This window comes from Sprattus sprattus (assembly GCF_963457725.1).
Source record: "Sprattus sprattus genome assembly, chromosome: 6".
NCBI lineage: Eukaryota > Metazoa > Chordata > Actinopteri > Clupeiformes > Clupeidae > Sprattus > Sprattus sprattus.
Genome location: NC_137925.1, coordinates 19,420,006 through 19,441,690, shown reverse-complemented (window position 1 = coordinate 19,441,690; position 21,685 = coordinate 19,420,006). Strand labels below are relative to the sequence as shown.

The 21,685-nt window shown below is 47.8% G+C and overlaps 1 protein-coding gene across 2 annotated transcripts in view; it reads left to right on the top strand.

The window, feature by feature from the left end:
• ctnna1 (catenin (cadherin-associated protein), alpha 1) overlaps nucleotides 1-21,685 on the top strand; it is a 101,121-nt gene that overhangs the window by 71,863 nt on the left and 7,573 nt on the right. For both annotated transcript variants that reach the window (XM_080840777.1, XM_080840776.1), the window contains exons 15-17: nucleotides 1,514-1,624; nucleotides 5,784-5,965; nucleotides 10,180-10,285. In XM_080840777.1, coding sequence (XP_080696903.1) covers nucleotides 1,514-1,624; nucleotides 5,784-5,965; nucleotides 10,180-10,285 — 399 coding nt within the window. The remainder of the gene's footprint in view (nucleotides 1-1,513; nucleotides 1,625-5,783; nucleotides 5,966-10,179; nucleotides 10,286-21,685) is intronic.

The following is a 21,685-nucleotide window of genomic DNA, read 5'->3' as shown; positions in this document are numbered from 1 at the left end:
GTTCAGTTTAATTGGTTAAGAACAACTTGGAACACACAAAACTTTCATTTTCACGTTTCCAAGGTGGCTACATACTGTGAAATCTCAGACTCCATGTGGATGAGTCAGTCCCTTTTTCAAGTTGGGGAATAGTACAACAACAAAAAACTCGGACAACTTGACACAGCCTTAGCAGGATTTTTTTTTGTGTCCTTCATCTGATTCATCTTCTGACTCATTTTGTTGTGGAAGTATGCGGCCCCTGCAGTTTGCCAGTCAGCTTCCGCTCAAAACCTTGGCCAGCTAAACACCGCTTTCCCAGCAGAATGTGAAGGCAGCCTCTGCCTGGTGCCACTTGCTGACTGTCTGTCAGGTTATCAGGAGGAGATGACTCTTCACTCTCGCTGTTTGTTATGTTTCTGTGGAGGTGAGCCGGGGGCTGTAATCTACACATCCTTGACATTCCAAGCCAACCTCTCAACATGACCTGTCCCAGCTCCCTTCAACTCCAGGATTATTCAGTATTCTTATGCTTATCTGTCTCACCAAGCTGTGGCCATGAAATATTGAAGCCTGCGCCCCCCCCGTCCTCTCCGTGCAGATGGGGAATAGGTGTTGATTTCCCCCCCCACCTGTCAGCATCACTGGGCCGCAGTTCTTCTCTGCCTAGTGGACACACTTAATCACAAGGGAGAAAGGGTCTCGGCTTGTTCACCCGTGGCATTTCCATTCTGGCGGCCCCGCAGTCAGCATGACTGTCGTCATAAATGGATGGCATAGACAGTCGGATAAGCACGACTCGCCCTGCCTCAGCAGGGGTAATGCACTCTTATCGGCGCCGCATCTCCCTGCCTCGGCCATATCAAATCCCAATGCATTTCCTTGTCAGTCAAGGACGTAGCTATATTTATTTATATTTATATATTTTGATATGATTTCCGCCTCTTGTTGCATGGTAAGAGAGGAGTGCGGTTCCAAGGGGCTTGCTCTGCATGCAGGGCAGGGAGCACTAAGGCACCATGGAAGATGGGGATAAGGCGGTTTTCTCACTTCACAGAAGCAGGGGATCATTCCTCCTTTTTTTTCCCACCCTCTCTCAACAGCCCACCCCCACTCACGCCCGCTCCCTCCCCCATGTCTTTATTTATTTATTTTATTTTAAAGACACCGGCGACAGATGGAAGACTGATTGAAGTGTTTTACCCCCAATATGTTTCACACTGGCTTATATTTCCATTTTCTCTCTCAAAATGCACAGGCAGCACATTACACTTGATTTACAAATTCATTTAGAGTTTACAGTTTCCCGTAGCAGGGCCCCGGCCAAGGCATTTATCTGCCTGCGCTGCAGTTGGGGCTGGAGTTAAGGATTTCGTCATAGATCATAAGCAAGTTGGGTTATTTAACAGTCTTCTGACCAGACCTCTAATGTTTCCTGTTCTCCCTTTTCCTTTTTTTTCTCCGTCCCCCCTCTCATCCTCCTTGTCCTCATCCTCATGCTCTTTTTCTTTTTTTTTACTCCCTCCTTCCACAGACCCCAGAGGAGCTAGACGACTCGGACTTTGAGACGGAGGACTTTGATATGCACAGCAGGACCAGCAGGCAGACGGACGATGACCAGCTCATTGCCGGCCAGAGTGCCAGGGTGAGACGTGTGCCCCTTTGTCCCTCTCTGTTTGTGCACCCCCCCACACCAACCCACACACTCACACCACGGCCCCAGATCTGTCAGACGTGTGCAGACACACACACACACACACACACACACACACACACACACACGCTCACACTGCCTTTCTTTCTCTCGTTTCTTGCTCTGCCTGGTTCGCTCACTTTGTCTCTCTCTGCCTTACTTGTTCTTTCCCTCCCACTTTCCTTTTTATTCTCTCTCTCTCTCTCTCTCCCTCCTTCCATCCCACCCTTCAGGATTACCCTTGCACTGCAGCTAACAGAGGGTTTCTTTTTAAAGGCATGATGATGCAACCCAACAAAGACACCAGGGGAGATTTATCTTGTTCTTTTAGTTTACATGTGAAGTTGCGTTTTCATTTTTTATTCTGGAGGTCGAAATACCAATTCTGTGGACTGTTCACAGGCTGGCGGGGGGGGGGGGGGTGCGCTTTACCTCCAGAAGGGTTCACTGAAACATAACAAAGTTTTACCATTATAGTGCAACTTCCATCTGAATTTAAATTAGATTACTGTTATTTAAGAAATGAAATGTAACACAAGGCCAGATCAAAACGATGTAATAACCATGGGATTATGGGCATGTTTTAAATTCTGTAGTTATAGCTAGATATTGCACGGAGATGTTGAAGAAACCAGTTGAGATGGCTGGGTTTCCATCCAACTTTTGAATGAACATTTTGACCATTTGAAAAGGTAACCCCGAGTGAAAGTTTTCCACAAGACATTGGTTTCAAGGATGGTTTCAATGATTCAAACCGTACCTCAAATTACACCATGAAATACTTCATTAAAAGCAACGATTAGCCTCTGGATGCCCTGCAGTCCCAAATCTTAAGCAGGGATTGAAAATCTGTGGGTAAATCTTAACCATGTGCGCACACTGAAAGTGTTGCAGAAGAGTGCGAGAGCGAGTGAAAATCCAAAGAGAGGCTTTTCTATTTAGAGGGGTGGCTTGGAGAACATCATGTTGTGTTTAAAAATATTCACAATATGGAAATGAAAATGAGAAGGGGTCAGTATTTTGAGGCTCAAGTAAAGTACTCAGTCTTCTCCAGTTAAATCTTAGCCTTTTCCTCATGTACAAATAATGTAAAGTGCAGCTGTATGTAGTGTGATAACATACATAGACATTGCATTCTTTCATTAAAACTAGGAACTCAGCCCTACACTGTAGTGTAGTTCACTCTGTGTCTGCCCCCTGTGTAACATGGTTATTTGCCATGTCGTATATTGCAAGCGGCCCCATCTCGTTCTTAACAGTGTTTAGTGCCCACCTGGTTGATGTGATGTGATGGCAGCCATTTTGTGCCAGTGCACTTCCCACATGTTGTCTGCCTGGCGCATAAGTAAGGAAACAGGGAATCAGGGAGCTGTACAAGTGGGATTTCCTCCTTGATTACTGGCCATCCTGGAGTGCTGAACTCCCCTCCCACTGCTGTACTCCCTCCGTCTTCCTTGTGCGAGGCTCCAGAGTGTGAGTGGAACTGTGAAACGGTGCATTAGGATTCCGAGTGTCTGTCGTCAGCTCACAGGCTAATGCCATCAGTGGCAGCTCAAAGATCAAGCTTTTCTCAGTCGCTCTTCCCTCATTTCTCATCCGAGTCTCACATCTTTTTCCCTCTGCATCTCTCTTCCTCATCTCATCTCCTACCTGGTTGCTGTTTCCAGGGAAATGCATGCAAAAAAAAACTGAGCAACTGTATAAAGGGATTTTGTTTTTACCATGATGAAGGAACAGATATCGGAAATTAGTCATGTAAATTAGGTTAATTCATGGGCGAACTTCCGAGAAGTGTGATTAGCGCAGCAGTCCTTGTGTCTAATGCCTTTCATTTAGGGGGGAGATCATTAGCCAGGTATAACCAGACCCAAATTCACCCATGTGAATAGAAAGGGTCAGGCCACCCTCCATTGCGGTTCATTTCCAGTCGCTATAGCACTGCCGTCATCGTTGGAACAAACGCTACATTTCAACGTCATCGTTCACTTAGCCAATCCCACTGGTCACTGATTGGAGGCTACTCTGAATGACCCTGCAGTCCCTCTTATGAACAGAGTTTCTAGACTATAATCACAACAGAAAGATAACGGAGCTGTGAGCAGTATGCGGGTGAAGCCAGGCTAGGCGATCCTCAGAGGTGGGGGAAGTTATGCTTTAGGGATCTCGTTACTTTGGTTTTGATCCTCCTTGTTGGCGCAGTGGATTCTCAAAGAGGTTAATCTCTTTTGTGTGCGCGAGTGTTAAAATATACATGAATATTGCTTTTTCTCCTCACCCCTCCCCTCGCTTTTCTTTTAATGCTATGACTAGCTTGTTAAATTCTATAGCCATGAGAGTAAAATAATGTTTTCCATGCGCACACAGGCATTAAAGTACTAATAAAGAGTGAGATAATGATAGGCTTTTCACACAGACCTTTCCAGCAGAGTCTGAAGAAAGATGAATACAGTGCTATGCAGTGGCCATTTCTTCGTCCTCACCACCTCCACTTAGGGTGTTTTTTTTTTCCCCCAATTATATACATTTTTACAATTATATACATTTTTACATCAAACCTCTGTTAACCCCGTACAGCTTTTTCGTTCTGGCAATCACACAAGTGCGCTCCAGGACTGAGGTGCATTTTAGCATGCAGTGGGACTCAGCCTGCCGAGGGGTTTGCCACCAGCACGGAATGCACTCTCTCTGGGTTGGCCCTGATGGAACACAATTACTTCACGTTTTAATTGGTGTCAGGCGTCCTTGCTTTGTTTTTCCTGGCGCCACCCCTGTGGAGACTGGTTTCAGCTCCACAGAGGAATAGCTAGGCTAGGACCGCAACTCTGTTGTTTGATGTCTGTTTGTCCTCTGTATTTATTTCTCTCTTTTTATCCTTCTACCCTTTCATTCTTTAATGTTTTGATGTTCCCTTATTCTGTCAGTTCTTCTTTCTCTTAACTTTATTTTTTCTGTCCACCTTTAATTCTTTCTTTCTGTCTTTCTCTCCATCTATCTGTGTGTTCATCTCCATATTTGTCTTTCACTTCCTTTCTTTTTCTCTCTCCTCGTCTCATTTTCCTCTGCGCACTCTATTCCAGGTGCCATGAGTCCCCGGCAGCCTTTCAGGCTGTCTTTGAAGAGGCCTCAGGATTATTATTAACCAAGTGACACACACATTCACACAGCTCATTATGTCCTGGAGGGGGGAGAAAAAAACTTCCGATATAGATCTTAAGATTGCCGGAGGCAAGGGAAGAAAATAAATATGTATTCAGAGCAGATGTTCGACCAGCCTCTTCATTCCCACTCAAGGAGCTACTCTGGAGCTAGTAATGCATGTTGCTTGTAACGATATGAGGAGAGAGTGGTGCCTCTCTTGAACATGATTAAAACAAAGTTCTGATCTTTTGAAGCCACTAGAATGGTGGATTTGTAGAACTATTCTTGATGAGGATTGATTGGTTCTATCTTTTATTGACCAGGCAGGATTCCTGTAAAATATTGTTGGTAGAAGTAAGTGAGGTTGCCAATGGGGATTTATAAATGTGATCATGGTCTGTTAACATGAACAAGGCAGGTTGCTAAGTTAACTAAGTGATTGTGCCATTTATTGAAGTTTAAGCTAAAAAGCTGGACTGCACATTTGTATAATTTTGCTTCGGCATTGTGTGAGTGAAAGTGAGGGGTGTTAACAGGCCCACTCGCTCGCTGTGAGTTCTCTGGACAGTGACCTGCTGTAGTCACGCATGGGCTCGATCGGACATTACAAGGACTTTGCACTAGGGAGCTTGGCAGGGTAAAGTCCGTTTGATGTTCGGTCGAACTGATCCGGAAATGTGTGCGCGTTCTCACATACAAATCCTCTGGGTAATGTCTAGATAAGTTAAGGGTTGCAGTGCCAGTCTGAAAACAGCTTTGCTGGAAGCAGGAGAGGTTTTCAGGGATGGGTGGGGGAAGGGGACATGGGTAGCAGTTGGCTCTCGGTGTGATCTCCGGGCGCTGTGTTATTCTCACTGTCGTTTGGCTTTAGGGTTGGAATGGTCACACTGTGCCAAATCTTCAGTACTCCGTTCTCTCTCTCCCATTCTCACGCCGTTCCCTCTCTCTCCCTCTCTCCCCCCATTCCCTCCAGGCCATCATGGCTCAGCTGCCTCAGGAGCAGAAAGCCAGGATCGCCGAGCAGGTGGCCAGCTTCCAGGAGGAGAAGAACAAGCTGGATGCTGAGGTGTCCAAGTGGGACGACAGCGGCAACGACATCATCGTGCTGGCCAAGCAGATGTGCATGATCATGATGGAAATGACGGACTTCACCAGGTTAGTCGCGCACAGCTGCGGCACAGCGTCCGCGAAGCCAGCTCTCGTTTCCGCTCCCTCTCCCTTGGCTGCTGCCACACTTTCTCCTCTCTCAATGTCTCTCTTGCTCCTCTCCCATCACTTGCGCCAGTCCTCTGCCTCTCAATCTTTCGCTCTCTCTTTCTCGTTCTCTCAATATCTCTCTCTCTCCATCTCTCTTGCTCACTCTAGCTCTCCCTGTCTCTCTCTCTCTCACTTTCTATGTCCTTCTCGCCCCCCCACCCCCTTTCTCTCTCTTCCTCCCAACTCCCTCTCTCCAGTGATGCGTGTGTCTTGGCTTAGTGGCTCGTTGAGTTGGCGTGGCGCTCTTCTAGTTCTCGGACTGCTTGGCCCTGAATGCCTGTGCAATCCTCCTCTGACCTCAGCAGCTCTTTAAATTTGCATGACGCTGCGATGACTTTTTAAGCGGATATCCTTGTTAGGGCCCCTTTTGTCTGCTTCTTCTCTTGTTCTTCTTGTTTTAACCTCGCCTTACCCCGTTCTCTCTGTTTCTCTTAAATAAGTGACAAGCTTTTGTTGTTACTCTTGCACTCTTATGTTCAGTGTCATTTCAGCCTAGCTGAATGACTGCAGAATTACCATACTTAGTACCCTGCTAGGAAGAAGCTATACGCTCTTAGGTTGGTAATTTTCTCTCCTGCTCTCTATTTTAAAGTGAGCCCTCTGAACCTCACCGAGCTCACTCTCGTATCTTTTCCCATCTATGCACAAGAGAACAGACCACTCGGCCATTTAAAAATAAATAAATAAATAAAGGAATATATAAAACCGATCAGGCATCTGATATTCATAATCCAAAACTGATTAATTTCACTGACGGCCTGCATGGTGTCATCACTGTGACAGCCAAGCACTCTTCACAAAGCAGTGACGGGGTGGGTCAGGTTCTCCCCTTCTCTCCCTACTCCCCCACCCCACTCCACAGAGATGCTCCAATCACGGTGTCACTATGTACAGCAGCTGCTGCTATCTTGACAGAGCCATCTATGGGTGTCTGCACAGATTCATACATAGCAAAGCACACGACTGAAGGGAAGGAGGGGGGGTGCTAGGAGTGGTTAGAGATGACTTATTACCAGTGAGAAAGGTCAGGCACATTTTTGAGTGTGTGTCCAACCTTCGCTAGCAGAATCCAAATAGTCCTTTTTAGCTTATGGGTTGAACACTTCAGTGTCCCAGCCATCTGCTCCCTACAAGTGCTTTGTGTGTGTGGGTGGGTGTGTGTTTGTGTGGTTGACAGACTGAAGCTGATGGGGAGAGACGGTGTTTTTTGTGTGTGTGTGGGTAGACAAATATGACTGTTAATGCGCACATGGGGTAGTCTATCTGTTCTTTGAGCCTGTCCATCAGCGGATGCCATTTACAGAGGTACCTTGGCCCCACACACCCCACAAACCATACTGTCATCCCATCGCCTCTTCCCTCCACAAAATGGTTAGTGGGGGCGGGGGAGGAAAAAAAACGAGAGAGAGGAAGAGGTGAGGTTTACGGCCAGGTTTACTCCTCCTGCTGCTCCTCTTTATTCCATCTATCCATCCATCCCACGCTGAAGTTTCAAGCGCTGATGCTGGGCATGGTCCGTCGATCAGCATCCTCCTCCTCCAATTCCACGGCCCTTTCCTCCCTGACCTGTCGTGCGGCATTTTAATATCATGCAAATGCATGCAAATGAGCCTGGCTCCAATCTCGCCCCACCAAAGCTCCTACCCCACCCCACCCCCGCTCCACATGCCACCACTGCCGTTCAGATTAAAAGTCATATCCACATCCACACACACACACACACACACACACACACACACACACACACACACACACACACACACACACACACACACACACACACACACACACCAGGAGTAGATGATGTGTGTCATGGGGCAAGATTATGGTTGTGATGGTCTGCGGTGGATGGTCTTCATCATGGAACTTACAAATTAGTGAAACATGCACCATCCATGATGACTCAAATGTCACCGTATTCAAGGGAGATCACATCAGTTGTCAGTGACCGTGTGCATGCGTGTGTGTGTGACTGACTGAAAGGAACTCTGTGTGTGTGTGTGTGTGTGTGTGTGTGTGTGTGTGTGTGTGTGTGTGTGTGATGGATTGAAAGCAGCCACTTGCAGCAGCCACAGCGAAGGTCGTGGGGAGTTAATTCAGTCCACGCCCAAATTATTGCCCCTCGACCTTGAGCGGGTACACGGCCCAATGAAGGTTAATGTTTGGAAGGGGAAATTTATTCGGGCCTTTATCCTGACTTGATAGCTAGCCAAGAGGACCCCGATGCCACCATCGTCGCAGCCCCCTGCTGTCCCAGTCTTTCATGAATAAAGCATGGCGGCAGGTTCTCGTGTCGCAGATTTGCAGCCACCTGTCCGCACTCAAGTGTGTGTGTGTGTGTGTGCTGTAGTCCAGCGATCTGGCCTCCTACCCCCCCACGCACACCTCAACCCCTCCTCCCGCCAGACCCCCATCTGGAGCTGGCGTTGCCCACTAATTCACAGGCACTCTGACAGTCGTGCCCTCAGCTATGCAAATCTGATCTCGAGTCAACCTGCTAAACAGTCACCTTGTAGTGGCTCAGGGTGGCTGGCCTGTGAAGGGAATAGACTACAGGGGGAGGATAGGCAACCTTTATTATCCCCCCCCCCCCCCCCGTGTTGCTGCCCTTTACTGTTTGTCGTGGAATTCACACGCACACGTACAGTGCATGCAGAATATGTTCAGACATGTTTAGAAACACACAATCATTCATATATTTATTGTTTGTTTGTTGCATGCAGACCACTGACATGTTTACACAAGTAAACAAGTACACACACACACACACTGGCTTGTATCTCTTGTACTAACACACATCCACTACAGGCATCTACACGCACACACATCTGTACAGTTATACACAATTTATCCTTCACACATCTCTTTTCTTATCTAATCCTAGCCCCAGTGCCGATGTTTGCATAATAATTCAATAGCGAGGGGGTGAGAGAGAGAGAGAGAGAGAGTGTGTGTGTGTGTGTGTGTGTGGAGGCAGCATCCTGCTGCTTCAGTCTCAGAGAGCTCCCCGTTTCCCAGTGGTGTGCTGCTCGCTGAAGTAATGCATGGCTACCTCTATGTGGACTCTGAGTCTCCTGACAAACATCAAGAGAAAGAAAGACAGGAAGAGCATGAGGGGGAAGAGAGAAGGGAAAGAAAATGAGGATGATTGTAGTGGTGGAGAGAAAAAGAGGGAGAAGAATAAAAAGAGGGGGAAAAAAACAAGAAGGGGAGAGAAAGACAGAATTATAAAGGGGAGGGAGACAGGAAAAGGCAGAACACAAAATTCCATCTGTTGGGGGTTGGATAGCTCAGTTTAGCCGGGAGAGAGCAGCTTTGAATCCAGGTTGTGCCACTTGCCAACTGTGCCCTGAAGTCCCTTGTGGGGACACCAAGCTGGCAAACGGTTCGCCAGCTTCAACCGAGGGAGGTGGGGGGGTGTTGTGTCAGGAACAGGAGGCAGGGGGAAGGCCTGAACCCTAGTAAGCTCATAGGACCAGAGCAGTGGCCCCTGGAATCCACCAAGAGCACAGTACTGCACGGACGGACAGACAGACAGACAGACAGACAGCCCAGCAGTGGGAGGCCCTGGCCGTGGTCTCTCACCATCTGGCTGTGCTCACAGACAGACCGATAGACAGACAGGCAGACGGGCATACAGCTCATAGTCCAGGGCCTCTGCCATGGGAGAAAATGTGATGCCTGTTTGTTGGTTTATTTATACATATATATATATATATTTATTTTGCTGTGAAAATGGGGGAGACTCTTAGAGACTGTCATGAAGCCAAATAAAACCTCCAGACTCCCCCAGGCCTATGTGATTTCTGTTAGCCCATCCCCACCGGTGGAGCTGGCCTTGCCCTAGACTCCTGGACTCGAGAGTACGAAGCGCGACTTTTGGCAAAAGCAGAGTGTGTCAGAGTTGCAAGCTGCTGCCAGAATTCCCATTTCCACACCAGTCAGTCCTTTCCACCTCTTCCCTGGAGAGGGAAGGCGAGGGGATGTGTGCGTGCTTTGGAATGCCCACTAGCTCCTTGTAAGAGGAGCGAGCCCCTCTGTTGGGGAGGATGCAACGACTGGCAAGCACCTCCTGACTGACACTGTGTGACTGATTCTTTCTGTCTCCTCAGGGGCAAGGGACCGCTGAAGAACACCTCGGACGTGATCAGCGCTGCCAAGAAGATCGCAGAGGCCGGGTCCAGAATGGATAAGTTGGGCCGCACTATTGCTGACCAAGTAAGTAGTAGTAATTGTGTGTGTTATGTTTTTTATTTACTTTGGAAAAAGCTAATGGGGATTGTACAGTTGACCGTTTCTTTTCTTGACTACATACGTGTCTTGCTTTCAACTGGCTGCATACAGCTCAGCAGCGGTAAGGCCGAAGCAAACACAAGTTTTGAGATATCTGACCATAAACATTGATCTAACTACCTTACGGTCTCATCTTCTGAAAAGCAACTTGGAAGGTCGTTTTTCAGTTGTGGTTATTTAATTTAGACCCCCAGCTTCCAATAATATTTGCAGTCCAGGCCTGGCGATGTACATGTTTCTCACTGCTCCTCTTCAAACATAACTTCTCCAGGAGAACGGGTGATTAGATCTGCCCTAAGTCCTTGAACAGAAGAAGACAGGCCAGGTTTTTAGTCTGCATTGGTGCGCAATCGGAGAAGGACTCATGCCGTGTGTTGTGAACTTAACTGCACCAGGGTCGGCTGAATTATTAATTATTAATTGCCTGCGCCAAAGTTTTTTTTTTTTGGTTTAACATTTCATGTTCTGTAAGATTGGGAGGCCTTAAAGCTAAGCACCTTTATCTCATTTTTTGTGTCGGCCATAGCCTTTAATTAAAGTCGGCCAGGAAACATCTGCAGTGCGCGCACTCAGTTTAAAAAAAATCATAATTCACCTTTCTCCTACATAATCTTGCATAATGAGCAGCCCTCAGTCATCTGGAAAGCACTGGCGGTTTTGATATTTTATTGAAGTCGGTCTTTGATCCGCAGAGGAGCTGATCCATTTTCTAACTGGATGTGATGGCCTTACCTGAGTTGGCCCGATGAAATGGGAATGCTTAATAAGGAGTTCACTAGGGGCACTGGGGGAGGGGAAGGAGGGGGTTGCATGATGTTTGCCGCTCCTGCCCCCACCAAGTCCTGTGAAGCTGCTTACCCACTGTTATGAATACAATATTCCCCTAAGAAAACAGATGGGGTCTGTGCAGGTGTGTGTGTGTGTGTGTGTTTCTCACACACACACACACACACACACAGATGGGGTAGGAGAAACGAAAGACGGCATGTGAATGTTTCTGTGTTTGTGCCTCATCGTCTGTGTGAGCATATTAGATCAAACTGCATGAGCGAGGTGCAGAGGTTCACATGAGTCCTGCGTGTCTGTGGGTGGTGCTGATCTACATGCACACCTTCGGGGGGTTCGGGGCTTCTGGAGTATAAATACATAAATACAGAGTGCTGGTCGTGGAGATGGAGGACAGTGCCAGGGCCAGTGGCCCTCAGCAACACCTAGATGGGCCACGAACCGATCCACACTCATCTACTGTACTGGTCATCTCTTTACCTAGGTTAAAGGTGCAGTCCTTATTTAAGCTTTACATCCCAAAATTACATAAACACTCTTTCTTTGCACGATTCTGAAGCAATGTCTTGCATTGCTTGCCTACTATGGAATGACACAGCGTCCAATTAAAATTCCTGTGTTCATGAGAACGTCTTGACAGCTTAGAGAGTCACATGGGTTTTTTGCGTCTGACACGCAGTTCACCCTCGAGTTGGCCATGATTCTGGAGTTTAGTCAGCAGCTGTGAAAATCACAAATCACAACCTTACCAAGAACCACGCCGCATGAACAAGCCCATTAGAGAGCTTTGGTTTGAGGGGCAGTAGGTTCAGGTCTGGACGGATGTGGGAGTGGAGAAGGAGCAGATTGGTGGTGGGGTAGGGGTGGGGGAGGTTAGTAAGGATGGGGTGGGTGGTAGGGGAAACCTTGAGAGACCTGAATCCATTAAAAGAGTGCTTCGTCTTTAATTAGCAGCTTAATTACCAGGTGGCAGGTTTTTAATTTATTTACACGCATCTATATTTAGCGCTCGCTTGCTTCCATGTTCGTTCGCTCCACCAGGGTGCTGCCTGGGAACGGAGCACAACACTGCAAGAAGAAGAAGAAGAAGAAGAAGGAGGAAAGAGAAGGGGGGTGGGGGGATGATTGGTGTGAGCGGCTGTGTGCTCTCTGTGCTGGACCACCGTGGTGAGCACTCTCTTGCACTCAGAAAAGGGAAGGTGAGGAGCAGGGCCGTGACTCGTGCTCGCATTCGTGTTTTCTTTTTTCTTTTGTTTTTTTCACCCTCCCTTTCACTGTTTGTTTGTTTGTTTGTTTGTTTTGGGCTCCTGTTTTCTGGTCTGTGCCAAAGCTCCATATCAGAATGCACTGGAGCTGACCAGGGCACTGTGCGTGTGTGTACACGTGTGTGTGTGTGTGAGAGCGTGTGTGCCGCATTTTGGCAGGGCGGGGAAAGGATTGGTTGTTTTTTGTTTGTTTTTTGATTCCGCCTCTGGTCTCTTGCAGCATCTCCCTCCAGATGGTCCCAGCCCTATTGTATCTCTGATCCTTTTAACACAGTCAAACATGGCATGGGGGCTGTCAGAATTGTTATTCGTCGGGGTGGGGTTGTGGGGGGTAATGGTTTTGGGAGGTGGGGGTTGGGTGGCGGTAGGGGTGCAGGCGAGCTTTCATGGTGAAGTCAGTTAAATGGGTGTAACAGAGCCCCATTAAAGTTTAAAGAAATGAGTGTACTGTGAGGGGATGAGATGCAGGATTTAGGTCAGTGCCATGCAAAGGTCTGCACTGCAGTTTATTAACAATTTACGAGCAGGACTCTGCAGGGGCACCTAGTGAGAACTCCAGCACCGGCGCCGCCACTGGTAAACAAATAATGCAGTGTAATTGAGATTTATAATGTAAACGTGCAAGCCACCATGTGGGCAATAAATACCCCTCTCTGCACATGTGGACGTACATGTGCAAGGGACCCAAAGCTAATGCAAGCACACACACACTAACACACAAACATATAAACAGTAGAAAACTATGCACACATGCCTGCACTCTCTATCTCTCTCACACACACACACACACACACACACACACACACACACACACACACATACACACACACACACAGACATATATACACACACACACACACACAGATGAACGCACACATGAACCAGTGGTAGACAAGGCACACAAATATACAAACTCGTAGACTTCCATACAGCACACAATGGAAAATAATGCAGACAAACGCTCTCTCCAGCCCTCCCTCCCTCCCGCACCAGCACAATCACAGGCTGGTAATATAAGGCTTGCATATTTAGCGCGAGCGGGCACAGTGTTGCTGTGTGTGGGGTTTGCATGCTTTATCCTCATGATGTATACCGACATACATAGTGTACTTTTCCAATTTGCATTCAATCAGTGCAGATTTATGATGATCCACGAGCGGCGGCGGTGGTCCGACTCGAATCCCCCCTCTGGCCTCGCAACGCTTTATGGTGACAGGGCAGTAAATTCACCCCCCACCCCCACCCCCACCCCACACACACATCCCCACCCCCACCCCACACATACACCCCCCCTCCAAGCTGCGGCGGAGGAACAAAAATCGAGGGGAGAAGCCCACAGATTCTCAGCTCAGCAGTTCAAGGGTCAGCCAGAGAAAGAGCAGAAGCCAACACCCAACCTTTCCAATCACCAACCACACACACACACACACACACTTACCCACTCACACTTACCCACTCACACTTACCCATCACACTTACCCACTCAACACTTACTCAATTACACGCTCACGCTCACGCTCACGCTCACTCTCACGCTCACGCTCACGCACACACACACACACACTTACTCAATTACATACACAGACCTGTTATACAATCTCCAACCACATATGCAGTAATACACTCTTATTCAATCACACACACACACTCAGACATGCTCATACATATGCACAGACAGTACGCCTCGTCTCTTTCCATGTCTGACTGTCTCACAAGGCACATCTCTCTCTCTCTCTCTGCCCTTTGTATTTGCTCTTCCTCTTCTCCACCCTTGTTTGTTAAGCAAAGAGTGTTTATTTCTAGGCTGCATCACTCCTCATCCCTCTCAGGCCTCTAAATATGCAGTTATGCTAATGCCGGGGCCAAAGGCCTGTCCGCTTAAAACGGGTCATCGGAGCGGAGGTGTGCGGGGGCAGAGGCCAGACGCGTTCCCCCGTGTACCCACCCCCAGTGCACTGAACTCGCCACAGACCGTAGACACTACGCGATGCTAGGTATCAAACACTAGTTTTGTCTCACTGTTTGAGCTTGTAGGCATCCCCCTCATGTGAAGGCCTCACTGTAAATAAAGCTCCAGTGAGCAGCAGACCGAGCTGTTGAAAACTCTTTGGATTTGGGGGGTTGCGTGGGGTTTCCCGTGTGGTTAGACCAGTTGCGTGATTTCACAGCAGGCCTTCTGGAGGGAAGAGAAGGGGCATGTCAAGCAGTTGCGGAAAGCATACACGCTTGCTCACACAGCCACTCACTTCGCCAACTCCAAAACGCGTTTTGACAAGCTCATAATGTATATTTTAATAAGTCCATAAATTACAGAACGCCTGGCGCTCTGCGGTCCGGCACATGCCATACTTGGCACCCCGGATACCCAGTGTCTGGTCTGTGTCCTTTTAAACGTCACATTAGTGTCCCAGGCTCGTCACACCAATTGAATTTGCGGGGGCAAATATGTTGCCGTTGCTGTTGTTTATTTATTTGTTTGGGTGTGTTTATTTGGTAATTGGGCTGGGGGATAGCCAGTCCATTTCAAATGTGACAAGATTGATTAGCGTAGACAGCGATGGGTTTTATATTTAGCATGCTGTTTGGAAACCAGAGCCGTGCCAGATGAGTTTATATGCAATATAAGACTCATTAGCCACATAAGGGAAGAGATTCTCTCTCTCTCTCTCTCTCTCGCTCTCAGGCTCATTCATATATCTCATCATATGTGCACCAGAACTCTTGGTAGGGCTGGGCCACAGACTAATCTTTTATCTTGGAATGACTTGATATCTACCAAGTGCTTGTGTATGAACTGTATGCAGCCTGAGGTAATGTGTGCACCTGGAATTCAGATTGGACTCCTTCGCAGTCTCCATCCCCCCTCCCTCTCTCCATCTCTCTCTCGCACACGAACGAAAAAAATTGCACCAACTTCAGTCTCTGCATGTTATCAATTGACCCATCAAGCTGTGCAGTGGACTGTTGGACTGTGTGTGTTTGAAAGAGATGGAGCTTTTTTTGTGTGTCGTGTATGTCTATGCCTTTGTGTCATACCTGCTGTGTTGTGTCTGACATGCATGCACACACAATCACACAGGCAGAAGTAGGATACATTTTCATGTTGCTTGAGGTGCGATGACACTGTGTACTCGTGTGTGTGTGTACGCGTGTGTGATGGGGCAGTTTGCAATGCTGGACTGGGGCCGTGGTCTCTTCCAGGTCACAGACGGTTCATCATCCTTCCTCCCCATGCCTCTCTGGCTCTAGCAGATGTGTTTTATGTCAGAACACTGCAAAGTCACAAGGGCCTAATTTGCTGACTGCCAGACTTTTTTTATCTTCTTTTTTTCCCCCTCTCTCCCCCCTACTCTTTCTCTTTTATGTGTTACATTTTTTTTATTCTTATGCAAACTTCTCAGTGACTGGAGTGCTTCCAAAAGTGCAATATTCAGACCCGACCCTTCCCAGAGAGTTACAGGCTCTCAGCTCTGATAGTCGAGGTTGAGAGCAGAGAAGCCGGGTTGGTGGTTGCCACAGGAATACGCACTAGTCGGCTAACACAAACTGTGATTGCTTAACAGCAGCAAAGCAAAAGACGCTAAAAGACAGATTAATAAATTGACAGTCTTTGTTTATTGTGTGCAATAAGATACATCATTTGGCCAAATCAATGATCTTATGATCTTATCATGTCAAAAGTGTTAAAAGACAGAAGTGTTACCAAATTCCACACATCCTCCTTGAATAAAGCATGTTAGTGATGCTTACATTGGAATCCAAAGTCATTCTCTCAGAGTAACAAAGAGGGCCTTTTGGGAGACTCCAGGGCCGGTCCAGGGCTTATAGCATACTGGAACATAATCTCTGATAACCAGTCAGATATGTAAAGTTTTATGTTAGGTAATGTAAGGCGATGTAAGGTTGAAATGAAAGCTGGAAGAGCCCCGAGTCAGTAATCGAAGGTTCTGGAAAATCTCTGATAAGCCAGATATATAAACATACAACTTAATAATACTGTATTACGATGGTATGTCACATCCTGCAAAACCTCTGATCTCTAGTGCGGTTGGAATGACCAATTATAATCTTTGTTCGCAAGCTGCCATCGGTCTACTTGGTGTACAGCTGGCAGAGCGAGTGACTTCACAATAGACGGATGTTCCACCATTCATTTCACTGGGGAGAAAAGAGGGATGTAAAATGAAAATAACAAAAGAATGACTGGGCTTGCAACCCTTTTAAAACGAGCCGTTCATGGGATCAGGACAGACGTCAGAGTTGGTATCTCAAAAGCGCTGGGAGCAGAAGTGGTGGCCAAAAATGGGTGGAATAATAAAGATAAAACTTAAGCAGCCCTCCAACTCTCCCCCTTTTCCTCACACGCAAGCTCACACACAAGCTCACTTCCTCTTTCGACCTCTCTCTCTCTCACACACATTCTCTCTCTCTCTCTAACTCTGTCTGCCCCCCTCTCCACACATGTCTATGCGGACCATCGCCAGTAAAACATTCCGAATGTAGTTAGATTCTCTTTTGACTGGAGCCGAGTTGAAGTTGTGAGCGTGGGTGTTGCTGACTATGCACTTCTAGCGAACACCCCATGGCTTGTCCAGGGGATTGAGAACCAAGCTGGGAAAAGCCAGCGCATGCGAGTTGGTTTTCGGTGTGTGTGTATAGGCAGGCAGGGGTGTGTGTGTGTGGCCTGTTTTTCAACCAGGAGATGGCCATTGAGAGGATATAACAGAATGGCCACTCTCAACCCTGACCAGCATCAAAGGCTACCAAGTTGCCTTGGCGATGGCTGAGTGTTGTTCTAAGGGAGTTCATCATTTGCTTACAAGTAACGCCGGCACACATGAATCCACACGGTCAACACACACAGCTCCCAGAAGGGTCTTAAACACAAGCCCCGGTGTTTTGATATCCCTCCCCATAGTGCATCACGGAAATCAAAATAAACAAAATACTGCATTACCCAGGGAGCACCACTCGCAATGAGGCCATGGCACATTAACATGCTGCGGTGTCAGTAAATATGGAAAGGAGAGGGAATTGGCTTTTCCCTTGCCTGATGTGTCCTGAAAGGTCAGCTTCTCAGACACAGTGGAGGAGCTACTACCTTCTCCGCCACCAGCCTCACCTTCCCTCTGCCTGTTTGAAATGGAACGTGGCCAGCCACATGACATTTGCAATGATGAGGCCTGACCTTCCCACTCGCTTTATGTGCAGTGGATATTTTTAAAGTCCGTGCCTGCGAAACACACCTACTTCTATTCTTAAGTGTGCATTCTTCTCCTGCTCGCTGTGCTTGTTTATTGTTGGTCTCCTTTTTTTCCATTTTATTGTTGTCATACAAAAGGTAGTTTTTGTTTTGTTTTTGTTTCCCTGGATTCTGAGTTTTGCTTGGAAAAATGGGAACAGTTTGTGCTTTGAACTCTGCGCCGTAGCGTGGGGTCACGTACACAGAAGGGTCTTGTGTAAGCAGCGGCAAGCGCCTGCCTGTACTCCTCCAGCGTGTGAAGACACACAGTCCTCATCAATATGGATGAGCTGCAAGTTCATCACACAATGAAGCACTGTGTTTTAGATACGCACAGTCACCGCCAAGCTGTGTGCACAGGACAACTTTTAGACTGTATGCAGGTGGGGAACACACAGCATAAAATATACACAAACAAACAAAACGAAACCACCTTTAACATCCTTAACCTTTGCATGTTCCTCTGACTGCTGCAGGGAATAACTCCCTCGTTGTATCTGCCTCTGCATTTTAATGCCGATGTCTTGAGACAAAGATACTTCCTGGCGAGCAGGGAGGGAAGTGCGTTCTCCTCATTTTAACTTTTTTAGAGATTTGGATTGGAGTAGACCGATCAGTGAACTGATGATAATCTCCGTCTGGGTTAGTTCAGGTGACCGGAGCGAGACCTGCATTGGGAGATTGTGGAACTGTTTGGGAACTGTACATTATTATCAGAGTTATGGATTTTTCAAAAGCAGCACTTTTTTTTCCCCCAAGAGGGCTGCGCTTGTCCACTTAATTTATAAATGATTGAGTGATGCATTAGATTGCTGCAGTGGCCATTAAAAGTGCCCTGGCGTAATAAACGGATCAGATACGGGTCCTCCAGAGCCGTGTGGCCTCAGCCCACCCCAGCATTCGGCGTTGAGGAGATGTGGGGGATCTAGATGGGGCTACTCCGCCCTGGACATGCTGGACAAGAAATGCACTTATCAGCTCAAAACAGTGGAATTACTGGGTAGGGGGGAGAACGTTTTGTGCATGTGTATGATTGTTTCAGTCACAGTGTGTGTGTGTGCGTGTCTACATATACATCCTTTGAATTCACATGTGAAAGAGCAGCAGTCTGAACCATGGTCGTCTCCAGTTTAAAGTGCAAGTTCTTTCATGTATGTGGGTGGTTATGTGTGTGTGTGGGCACGCAGTCTTGTGCCTGTCTGTGCAGGTATCACATGTCCATATGAGGCAGACACAAGCTCAGTTTTTAGTTGTGCCTATGCCTTTGCATTTGTGTGAGTTTGTGTCTGCCTCACCCAAACCACCCACATATATGAATACAAGAGTGTCACGTTATCACACTATATGCAGTCAAAGCGCCACAGGTTTAGTATCTCATGCCTTTATGCATGTGCGCAGGCGTGTGTGTCTGTCTGTCTGTGTGTGTGTGTGTGTGTGTGTGTGTCATGTACATGTGCGGCTAGGACAGGCAGCTACACACACACACACAGCACACATTATTTCCTGTGGTTGGGGGGCTGAGTTGAGTCCAGCAGCTGAGCAGGCACAAGCGAGGCTTTGAGAGGCGCGGCAGCGAGCCGTCTGACACGCCAGTCCTGCACCTGATTTGTATGCACAGTGGGTACCATTTTAGCACCGCTCTGTTTCTGCTGCGCCCTCATCCTCCCTCTGCCTCTCCACTCACTCCCTCCCCTATGCCATTTTCCTCTCTTGTCCTCTCTTCTCTCTTTTTCTCTTTCTCTCACTCCATCTCTCTCCGCTCTCGCACTCTATCCACTGCTCCTTCTCCAATCCTCTTTTTCCCTTTCTTTACATTTCCTCCTTTTTTGCCTTTCACTGTTGTTCTCTGTTCCATTGCCCCCCCCCCCCCTCTCTCTCCCTCTTGGGGTGCTTTCTGTTGGACTGTCGTTGTCTGTAGAGTGCTTTTAGGCAGCGGGGCTTTGGTGTGCAGCGGGGCTGTGGTGTGCAGCAGCAGCTTATCGGCGCTGGGGTGTGTGTGTGTGTGAGCGAGGGGGGCACTGATATTATTTAGAGTTTTATATTAATCACTGCAGGAGTAATGGGTTAGAATAGTAAAGCAGGAGAAGCAGAGGACTCCTCTGCTGCTGCCGCCGCTGCTGATGCTGTCCCTCTGTAATCTGGGGGCTGGAGGCTCTGCCAAAAGTCTGGGCCCCCTCCCCTCACGCCCCGCTGAGCTTCACATCTGGCCTTCTCAGTGTAGTCACAGAGCAGCCGCTGTAGTGCCGAGCTGCACAGGAGGCCCCAGCGCCTTATCCAAGATACCCCACCGGGGTGGCCGTGGCGTGCGATCCGTAGGAGGATGATCTGCACTACAGTTCCCAGGGTGCCAAGCAGCAGCCTCCAAAATGAAAAAGACACTCCAAAGCGGCTCTGCCAGAGCCGGGTGGGGGAGAGTAATTGGTATTCCAATCAGCACACAGCTTCAGAGCTTTTGGACGTTCTGGATTGAAAGGCTGCCTGCCCGCCTGCCATCCTATGATCTACATTTAACTTGACCTTCTAACCCTCCCCCCTCCCCGCCCCCCTGTCCCTCCCCCCTGGAGCACCCTGCACACATGTTAAGAACCTCATGGGAAGTGGAAGAGATTCGGCATGGCAGGAGGCACTCGGGTGGGCACGGGGTACTCTTCGCTCGAGCAGAGGTGTGACGGCGCGAGTGGTGTGGAGCAACACTTACGACTATGTGCACTGCTGCTGGCAAAGACGCGGCGGCCTCCGATGCCGCTGCTTAATAAAGCATGCTAAAGACACCACGGCCCAGACTCCCCAATGTTCCGCCACGTTAGCTGCAGGACTGACATGACCGTGTTACCTTTTTTATCTCCTCCAGCAGCCAGAGAGGCTCCTCTGAACTCCGCATCACTTCCTCTGAGAGAGGGAAGAGGTGGAGGCTGAGGACAGGACTAGGAGGTTCAGTGCATAATAAGTATTTAGGCAAGAGAGAGAGAGGAAAAGGGCTCCCAAGGAAAACATTTCTTAAATCTGTATCAAGTTTCGAGGAAATCATCCTCATCCTTGGGACAAAGATGCCTTTTTTGGGGGGGGGGGGGGCTAATGAACAAAGCTCAGGGCAATTAAGTTTTAAGAAATTATCATTCTACTGTCGTTCCGTCTCTGGTCCCCTGATGGGCAGAAAAGGTTAGCGACTTAAAACATTTTCCTCTTATTAAGATGTGTATTTTCTTTAGTTTGGCCCTCCACTGGAGCGCGTTCGTTAGTCGTAATTAAGCAGAGAGAGAGATTTTAAGTAGATTTTGATTACGGACACCAGACGTGGCGCTGGCAGACCCTGAGGGTGACATTTAATGATCTCTCTGCAGCTTCAACCACATTCAACCATTGCCCCCAAAAACAGAGTTTGACAGATTAATGGGACACAGGCCTACTTTCCCACTTAGTTTGGAAACGAGTGTTATTTTTTTAAAGCAGGAAATCTCATTTTTAACAGCATGGTATTTTCATATATATGCTTGCAATCTATGAATTGGCCCCCCACCCCAAGCCATTTTCTACTCGCATATTACTCTACTTAAAGTTTAAAACGCTTGAAGTATGTACGTTTTTGTTGTCTTGATTCTCCTCCCCCCTCTCTTTCCCAAATGTTTTATTTCAACAAGCCCTCTATAAATGAGATAAAAGCACAGCTGGGGAACTGGGCTAGTTTTAAATTGCATAAAACAACAGGGGAAAAAAAAAGTCTGCTAAAGTCTTTTGCAGTGGTGGTTAAGTGCATTCGAGTCCTACAGTGTGTGCTCTAAAGGCATTTTTACACTTCTATGATTCTCTCCGATTTGGTCGTAGAGGGACACTTTGGCACGCCTTGGCAACACCTTCACCCAGGTGTTGACGCCCATCCGAGCCGTTGGAGAGCTGGTCGGAGACAAACGCTTTTTTCTAACTTTTCTTAAAGAGTCGGAGAGAGTCGGATACCCCCCTTGGCTGTGATTGGCCAGCTTACGGCATCATTTCCAAACTACATCATTTCCGTAATCACTCATGTCAGGACCTCAC